The sequence below is a fragment of the Rutidosis leptorrhynchoides genome, chromosome 7 (assembly GCF_046630445.1).
Source record: "Rutidosis leptorrhynchoides isolate AG116_Rl617_1_P2 chromosome 7, CSIRO_AGI_Rlap_v1, whole genome shotgun sequence".
NCBI lineage: Eukaryota > Viridiplantae > Streptophyta > Magnoliopsida > Asterales > Asteraceae > Rutidosis > Rutidosis leptorrhynchoides.
In genome coordinates this window covers 331,946,127-331,956,240 of record NC_092339.1, presented here as the reverse complement: position 1 = coordinate 331,956,240, position 10,114 = coordinate 331,946,127, and the positions used below count along the sequence as shown (strand labels likewise).

At 32.0% G+C, this 10,114-nt stretch overlaps 1 protein-coding gene across 1 annotated transcript; it reads left to right on the top strand.

The window, feature by feature from the left end:
* Window positions 1-259: 259 nt before the first annotated feature.
* On the top strand, window positions 260-655 carry LOC139860304 (secreted RxLR effector protein 161-like). The gene has a single exon (XM_071849068.1). The coding sequence runs from the start codon at window positions 260-262 to the stop codon at window positions 653-655; it is 396 nt and encodes a 131-aa protein (XP_071705169.1).
* Window positions 656-10,114: the final 9,459 nt, after the last annotated feature.

Genomic DNA, 10,114 nt, shown 5'->3' with positions numbered 1-10,114 from the left:
AATATGTTGGAAGTCGTATTGTTATTATCACATGTAAAGTTTGTAAGTCTAACATTATCGCTAAACGATAATCATTATTATCTTGTTTAAACCTTGTATTTGTAATAAAAGTTATATGTTTGTATTGTAAAAACGAATGCAGTTTTTGAAAAAAACGTCGCATATAGAGGTCAATACCTCGCGATGAAATCATATGTTATTGTATTCGTCCTTATGATTAAGGTCGGGTTATGACACGGTAGGAGTTGTAAGCCAATTTATGCATCAACAACATGTTCATCATTTGGAAGCTGCAATGAGGATTATCCGATATCTAAAGAAGACACTAGGTCATGGAGTGGTATTTAGAAAAAATGGGCATCTAGAAACACAAATATACACAGATGTAAGCTGGGCTGGAGAAAAGGGAGATAGAAAGTCAACCTCTGGTTTCTTTTCCATTGTTGGAGGAAACTTAGTGGCATGGAGAAGTAAAAAACAAAAAGTTGTTTCTTTATCAAGTGCTGAATCAGAATTTAGAGGGATAGCAAAAGGAGTAGTCGAAGCTTTATGGATTCGAAAACTTTTAACAGAAATAGGTTTCCTTCCAAAAAAAGCCATTCAAATCTTGTGCGACAACGAAGCTGCCATTGTCATCTCAGAAAATCCGGTTTAACACGACAGGACGAAACATGTTGAAGTTGATAGACACTTTATTAGAGAAAAATTAGATGCTGAAATTATCTCTCTCCCAACAATTAGATCAGAAGACGAAGATCTGACATTCTCACCAAATCTGTAAATGGAAGATTCTTTAGCGAAGTACTTAGCAAGTTGAATATTGGAAACAACACTATTCAACTTGAGGGGGAGTGTTAGAATAAAACAACAAAGTCAACAAAATCAAATTACCTTTTTTAGGTAATTTGACTTTAGGATCAGAAGATGCTAACTTCATCATTTCCCAATATAGAGTATCACAAGAGTGCATATGCAGCTGAAATCAACGGTTACAAGTTATAATACAAACAACATTATTTCCTTTAATGTAAAAGTGATTCCAATGTGAATATGGATCCTAACTTAAACTAGAAGTAGCTGTTGCAATATTATATGTATATATGAACACTTGTATCCAATTCAATTGTATCAAATTCTCTCATTCAATACAAGATCAGATTATATCTTTATCATATCAAATTATCATTTTATCAATTTGCCCTTTCTAAAAAGTACATTGTTTTTACACATCACCAAGCTAGCTAACTATTTATACTCCATATTCTAGCCACATGATCAAGCAATATTTACAAACAATAATTTTATTCGTAGCAAGTTTTTTGTATCTACTTTCTTTTAAAAAATTTCTTAACCAACCAGACAACAAGCCCTCCAAACGCTACGATAATGACCGCAACACCTGCAAAGAAGGCTGCACAAAACCTTTAAATAAGTTTAGCAACCTCTAAGAGAAATAAGAGATACATATATAGGGATGAGCAAAAATCCCGAAATACCGAAACCGTACCGGTACCGTACCAGTATCAGTACTGAAACCGTATCGATACCGTACCATTCGATATCAGTACAGGTACGGTATCGGTACCATTCGATATCCGTACCTATGCAAATCACTTCATACAACTTTCGCACTACCTTCTATTTTTCAAAATGTCATGAAACCCTTGTCAAAAGATATATTCATGAATATAATTAAAAAAGTATATCAATATCAGTTGTGTGACAAAATTAGTTGAGTGAATTGAAAAAGAAAAGATGTAAAAATTGAAAAAAATATATAATCGGGAAAACGGATATAATACCAAAAATACTGGTACCGAACCAGTACCGATTTCGGTATTCGTACGGTATTCGGTTCTAGAATTTCGTTATTTTCAGTATTGGTACGGTACGGTACCTGTACAGATCTCATCCCTATTATATACTGTATGATAGGTTGACCGATATCTATTATACTGAACATAGGTCAAAATATGAAGGAACAAGGGAGGGATCCGCCCTTAGTGAATTTGTAATTTTTAGTAAATTTTTTTTTCTATATTTCGAAATTGTCCCCAGTGGATTTTTTTTTTTGCCAAAAAATCTTCATATCTTGCTGCAGAAACCTCTATATTATGTCCAAAAACCTCCATATTTTTCCTAAAAACCTTCACGTTTTGTCAAAATAAGTTGTTTCGCTTTTAAAAAAATTTCCGCCCCCAATAAAATAATTTCTGCTTCTGCCACTAAGTCTAAACAATGTATTTGGTGCAAGTGAAAGTTGGTCTGCTAACATACCTAGTAATATCCTCCATGAAGCTTCCAATAATGCTGTTTAAAAGTTTTTAAAACATCAGTTAACTACTAATTGTGCAACGAAACGCGAGAATTAGGGGTGGAAGCCATAGGGACTAGGGAGTGACTGCCCCAATAATTAGATTTAGAGCCTCTATATATATATATATATATATATATATATATATATATATATATATATATATATATATATATATATATATATATATATATATATATATATATATATATATATATATATATATATATATATTGGTAGGATCAAGATGGAAGTAACCATTCAGGGGAAGCGGGGGGAAGAAAAAACTTTTTTTTTTCGTTTTTTGAAAAAACTTTGTTCACGAACATTATAGATGAGATGAAAATATGAACATTTAGTAGAGACACTTTGTGATAAATGTTTTTATTTTGGCGGGAAAACGCTCGAAGAAGTAATATATAACAATTATCGTGTTTTTCGAGCGTATTTTGAGGTTTTAGCTATTGGAGTTTAGATATTAGGGTTTAGATATTAGGGTTTATAGGGTTTAGATATTAGGGTTTAGAAATTTAGGGTTTAGGGTTTAGATTTAGGGTTTAGATTTAGGATTTAGATTGAGTTTTTAACACGAACGGTTTAGAGTTTAGGGTTTAGGGTTTAGGGTTTAGGGTTTATTCCATAAACCCAAAATAAATCCTAAACCCTAAACCCTAAACTCTAAATCGGGCTAAATTTTACTTCACAAAACATGAAGAAAAAAAAACGTTCATATTCTTCACGAACAATATTATCTTGAATGTTATTTTTGTCGATCGTTTTTCCGCCTAAATAATAACATTCATCACGAAGTGTCTCTTCTAAATGTTCATATTTTCGTGTGATCTTGATACCGGAAAAAAATAAATTTAAAAAAAAAACGAAAAAAAAAATTTTGCTTCCCCCCGCTTCCCCCCGATTGGTTACTTCCCCATTGATCCTGCCCATATATATATATAGGCTTGAAGTATTTCTTTTGTTTATTTTAGACCCCCTCGATTAAATAGTTCAAGTTTGGCCGACAAATACTACCTTGTTCTTTATGTAAATGCCCTGTTAATAACTTCAGTTTTAAAAATGTTATCACTATATTATTACCGATAAGTTTTTTTTAAAAGGCAAGTTGTCAGCATCGCCCAGAAGGGACATAACCACCTTCGCGATCATATTTCACACACACGTGCTTTCGAGAGAAAACCCGAATCGCATTGCAGGACCCGATCCTTAAACCATCCTGAGAGGCTGGCGAACCAAGTTTGAATCCTGAATGGATCTGGTACAAAACTGATGTTGTAGGGATGGGGTACGAAATAGTATTATTTTTAGTACGAAATACTATTAAATATGCTACAATTTTACACAAGTTATTTATTTATTTATCGAGTGGATATACTTAAACCTTGCTACAACACTTATAGGCAGTGTACCTAATCGTATTATAATATAGTTTTTAGTAAGTCCGGTTCGTTCCACAGGGAAAGCTCGAGAAGTTTAACGCACACAAAATAGAAAAATATATATCTATAAAGTAGTAGTATTATTATTATATAAAAGGGGGGATTTTTACCGTTTAATGACCGGTTTGTCGATTTTAAAACTTTAGTCGCAGTTAAAACCAAATGTAAAATATTAAAAATAAATACAAGACTTAAATTAAAGCATAAAGTAAATAACGATAATGAAATTGCGAATAATAAAAGTGCGATAAAATAAACTTGCGATAATTAAAAAGTACGATAATTGAAAGTGCAATTAAATACAATAACAATAAAAATGCGAATATTAGAAGTGCAATTAAATATAAAATAAAGGAAATAAAAGAATTATGCTTATTTAAACTTCCGTAATCATGATGTTTGACGTGTTGATTTTAGTTTTATGCCCATGGGTTAATTGTCCTTTGTCCTGGATTATTTAATATGTCCGTCTGGTTTTTGTCCATAACAGTCCATCAGTCATAAATATAAAGTGCGAGTGTCCTCGTCAAATTATCCTTATACCCGAAGTTAAATATTCCAACTAATTGGGGACTTAAACTGTAACAAGATTTTAATATTTTGTTTAATAATTACACCAGGATGTCGACTGAGTGTAACCCAAGGTTTTAATATTTTGTTATCAATTATACCAAGTGTCCTTGTACATAATTTCACCCCTGTTTTAATTATTCTAGTGGCTATTAATCCATTCCCGTGTCCGGTTAAATGAACGATTATTCGTACATATAAATACCCCGCCCATCGTGTCCGATTGAATGTATATGGTAATTTATAGGGACGCCCAATTGTAAATCTTTATATTAACATTAACAAACTATCATTTAGTTAAACAAATATAAAGCCCATTAATAGCCCATAGTCTAATTTCCACAAGTGTCGTTCTTTTGTCCAAACCCCAATTATGGTACAAAGCCCAATTACCCAATTTTAGTAATTAGCCCAACATCATGATTACTTCGTTTTAAATAAGCATAATAATAACTTAGCTACGAGACATTAATGTAAAAAGGTTGAACATAACTTACAATGATTAAAAATAGCGTAGCGTTACACGGACAGAATTTCGACTTACACACTCAAATGATCTCTATCATAAATCTTATTATTATCATAATTTAAACTTAAAATTAAGATTATTGTTATATCTTATTACATTAACATTATGATAGAGATATAGAATATAGATATTGATAATTGATATTGATAATAGATAGATGGATCGAAAAAAGGATAGAAAAAATGATCGAAAAAGGTATATCCAATTGATCGTATTACATAGCCTTTTATAGGCGAAATTAGAATTGAAATTTTCATTTACGACCCCTGAACTATGCTCAATTAACAACTTTTTATTATTTAATATTATTCTTATTATGAATTATTTAAATATTATATTTTATTCTTGTGCATAGTTGACTCGTAATTTTTACACCGTTGCGTCGAGCGCTGAAAGTTGGTTCATGCCTCGGTTCCGGATTTTCGAACGCCCTTTCGTACAATTTTATATCGTGTACTTTGCGTTTTGTAACTTGTACTCTTGTCATTTTTAGACGTTCTTCATCAATAATTTGAACCTTTTTGATTGTATCTTGTACTTTTGAGCTTTTTGGACCTTTGTGTCTTCAATTCGTCGTTTTCGCCTTTTGTCTTCGCGCTTATTTAATATAAACGAATATTACTTGAAAATGGAACAATTGCAACTAAAATCTTGTATTTCTTGGGGGATAATGCTATGAAATGTATGTTCCTTTTTAGCCTTATCAATATTCCCACACTTAAGCGTTGCTTGTCCTCAAGCAATATAGTCTTGAAAAACACTTGAATCACTTCTTTATTCTTCACACTTTGTACATCAGTGATTTCAATACAGCGGTATAAACAATGGTAGTAACGATGTGGTTAAAGGTGGGTGTGTCTTTTATAGTTGCCTCGGGTTTAGGTCAACGACACTGGCAATCAAATAGCCGATTTACTTTCGGTTTCCAAAGCAAAGTGCACATTTGAAAGGCGGTTTACAGTCCCACATGACTATAAAAATTTAGATCCTTTAAGGAAATTGGATCTTTATGAAAACATTTGATCTTTTGAAAATTCAAGCTAGATTTTACCCTAGACAAGTTTTCTGATTTGATCCATCATTGGTGTTGCAAAATATATTTGTGGATCAATATTTTGGCTAAAACTTTTAGGCTCGTGTAATCCACTGCTATCCCGGTATCGAATAGCACACATCCAGTTTACTTGTTCTGTATATTACCTTTCGGTAAACTACCGTCCGGTTGTAAAGGAAAGCGATGAACAAGAAACTGTTAAGGCAATGTCCCGTGACATGCAGATGATTATGGTCTTTTAACGTGTCGGATGCTAGAACTATCCTTGGTAGGAGCAATAGTAAAGATCATCCTATGATTTTTCGGTCTGGCACAAGGTCCTGTCTCCGACCATGCTATGCAACCACCGTTCTTACGGTTGACACCCGATTTTGTTCAGGTGACCTAATGAATTCCAGGTGAATTCCTAGGATTTTACATTCAATGGTAATGAACGCATTGAAAATGGATTTTCAGAAAACAAATCGGTTTGTATTTTTGATCAAAATATTTTCTCGTTCAAGCTCGAGTTTAGACATCATCGAATTCCATGAGTTTGAATTCTCAATCTTTAAGGTCAATCTCAAGGATTGAGTAATATCAGTCTTAAAAGCTGATTTTTAATCTTTAAGGAGATTATCCTTTATGGGGATCTGATTCATTAGTCTTATCCAGCTAATTTGCACGGTGCCCCCCATTGTACGAGATAAATCCTTCTCATGGTTAGGATAAATCTGACCACCTGGCGACCCTGTTTGATGCTGAGGTCCGTGGATTTCCTGCTGATTTTAGTGATGACTTTTCTAGATTTTTCGTCAACCTATAGCTGATCTGGACGACAACTTCATGACCTAAATCAAGAAGCGCGTTTCTTTTTCGAAAGACTTTACTTCCTTTTAATGATGGAATTGATTCATCGTGTAGATCCATCTCTTCTTTTCTTTCATCGGGTAAAACAGTTTAGTTTAGTCCAAAGCAAAAGTATTTTCAGTTATTTGTTACAAAAATATGTGACATATGTTTAAGATAACTTGGTAAGTTTTTCCACACTTGGCTTTTATTTTCCTTTTTATCGTCCTCTATTCCATTTTAAATGAATTTCAACATTTTGGTTGTTTCTCAATTTATGTCCTTTCCGAGGTAACGATAATTTCGGCTCAATGACCTAGTTTTCATCGTTCATAAATATGTATAAACATGATTTTGAATTCATTTTGTTGAAAATTTTGAAAAATTTACTAGAAGTGGGTAGTCAGTATATAAGACTAGGGCTATTCCTTGTTATCAGAGAGCACTAGATTCTAATACAACTACTGCTTTACTAGTATTTTTAATGGTAACCAAGTGTATAAAGTAAAAAAAATTTTAAAATCCGAAAGAATTTAACCCCTTCCCACACTTAAGATCTTGCAATGCCCTCACTTGCAAGAAATCAGTAACAATTTAAATTATTGAGGGTGATAAGCGTAGAAAAGTGATTAAATTTTACCAAAGTTTCAAACATATTGTTGTTTGTTTGTTGAATGATAAATGGTGCACGTCATTTGTTTATTCCGTCTTGTTTGTTATTTCACACATATTTTGCATCTTGTCGTCAAAATTACTTGCTTTTGCTGAACTTAATGCCAGTCTTTGAAAACGCGTTGTTTTACCCTGTCATGTAAGATAAACTACAAACAAATATATACATACTATTTTTTTTTTATTTATAAAACCTTTAACTTATAAAACAAATACTAATTAATTTTAAAAATTTGTTTCTTTTAAGAATGAGGGCGTTTCGGAACGATGCCCTAGTCCGTCCCTCGACAAAATTTTAAAATTTGTCTTTTTGTAGCGATTGTTTTAAAAGCTAAGATTTTAGGGTTTTTTTTTTTTTTTTTTTAATGTTTTTGGCATACTTTAATTCAATAAGATTAAAAATAATGATAATAATAACTCTCGTCCCTCCCTCGGGTAAAGCAATTTCGGTTCAATGACCTAGTCTTCAACTTACGACGAATTTTAAAAATCATATTTTTAACTTAATGAGATAAAGTAAATTTTTGTTTTTAAATTCACACAATTTAAATATAAAATTCAAAATTAATATTAAAAATTCACACCAAACTTAAAATTTGAAATGCATAAAATTAAAAAATTCATATTAAAAATTCACACCAAACTTAATTTAAAAATTCATATTATAAATTCACACCAAACTTATATTAATTTTTCAAATATTTACAATTTTAAAAATATTGTTTTTACAAAGTTTACAATATTAATTTAAGATTTAAATATTAATTTTAAAAATATGGTAAAAATAAAATTAAAAATATTTTTGGCTTTTTATCCCACTTTAATCAATCAAATATTATCAAAAATATGCGCCCCTCTTTTCGGTAAAGTAATCTCGGTTCCAAGACCTAATTTAACTCATGACGAATTTTTGAAATATTTTGGGTTGATTGTTTAAAGATATTTATGCCTTAAGAATAAACGTTAAATTTCGCAGTGATGTAATAAATTTTTGAATGATATCAATAATTTCGGTCGCCAAACCTAATTTTATTCAATACCAATTTAATACTTTTTAGCGAACAAATTAGCGTTTATTATCAAAAGGTTAAAAATAAAAAAAAATAAAAATAAAAACTGTACAGACATACCTGTGAAATAGATTTCTTAGTTATATGATCTATCCCATTCATAAGATAGTCGGTTTAATTGGTTTTCCATGGCTACATAGGCGTAACCTCGAGCATTCAGTGTCTTTTCTTCTAAACATATGAACGGTCCGTCTCTGCATAAAGTAACAAATTCGGTATTTGAATAGGTTTGATTATTTGAACATTTACCTCCATGTGACCATTTTCTGCATTTGTGACATCTTTCTAGGTGTCGTGCTCTTCTTTTCGCTGCGGATTTTGATTTTCCTTTACCAAATTGTAACTTATTATCTTCGCATCTGGATTCTTTTCTAACTCCGTCCATTCTTTCTCTGATTACTGATACTAGTTCACTTGGTAGTATGTCATTATTTCTTTTAGTGATCAAAGCGTGTAGCATTAGACCATGGTTTAGTTCACGGGCAGTCTTCATTTTGTAAAAACCTAAAAAAAAATAAAAATTCAGAATGGGGGGAGAAGACTAGTTCTTTAGGGTCTGCTAGGGAAAGACCATTCGGGTTCCATTTTCGAGAACTACACGAAAACAGACAATCTAACTCTAACAAAAATACATATTATCCTTTAAAGACTTGATTCTCCCCACACTTAGTTAGCTGTGGTGTCAAAATTGTGATTAACTTCGTTGTCGACTTCCATCGGACCATGTATGTAATGTTTAACTCTGTGACCATTAACTTTAAATTCAATCACATTTGAATTTATTAATTCTATCGTTCCGTATGGGAAAACTCTTTTGACTATGAATGGTCCAGACCATCTTGATTTCAATTTTCCAGGAAATAGCTTGAATCGTGAATTGAAAAGAAGAACTCTGTCTCCTTCTTTAAATTCTTTTGAACTTCTGATTCTTTTATCATGCCATTTCTTCGTTCTTTCTTTATAGATTAACGAATTTTCGTATGCTTCATGTCTTAATTCTTCTAATTCGTTTAGTTGACTTAATCGTAGACGTCCAGCTTCATGTAAATCAAGATTACATGTTTTCAAAGCCCAAAATGCTTTGTGTTCAATTTCTACTGGAAGATGACATGCTTTTCCATAAACAAGTCTAAAAAGTGTGGTTCCAATTGGAGTTTTGTAGGCTGTTCTAAAAGCCCAGAGTGCATCCTCCAATTTAATGGACCATTCCTTCGGATTTGATCCTACGGTTTTCTCTAGAATACGTTTTAAAGCTCGGTTGGTATTTTCAACTTGTCCACTTGTTTGTGGATGATATGCGGTTGAGATTTTATGAGTTACTCCATAACGTTTGAGAACTTTCTCAAGTTGATTATTACAAAAATGAGTTCCCCGATCACTTATTAAAGCTTTCGGTGTTCCAAACCTTGCAAAAAGACGTTTTAAAAAGTTGACTACAACTCGTGCATCGTTAGTTGGGAGAGCTTGTGCTTCCGCCCATTTAGATACATAATCAATGGCTACGAGTATATATAGATTATTATGAGATTTTGGAAATGGACCCATAAAGTCAATACCCCAAATGTCAAATACTTCACATACTTGGATGACATTTTGTGGCATTTCATCACGTTGACTTATTTT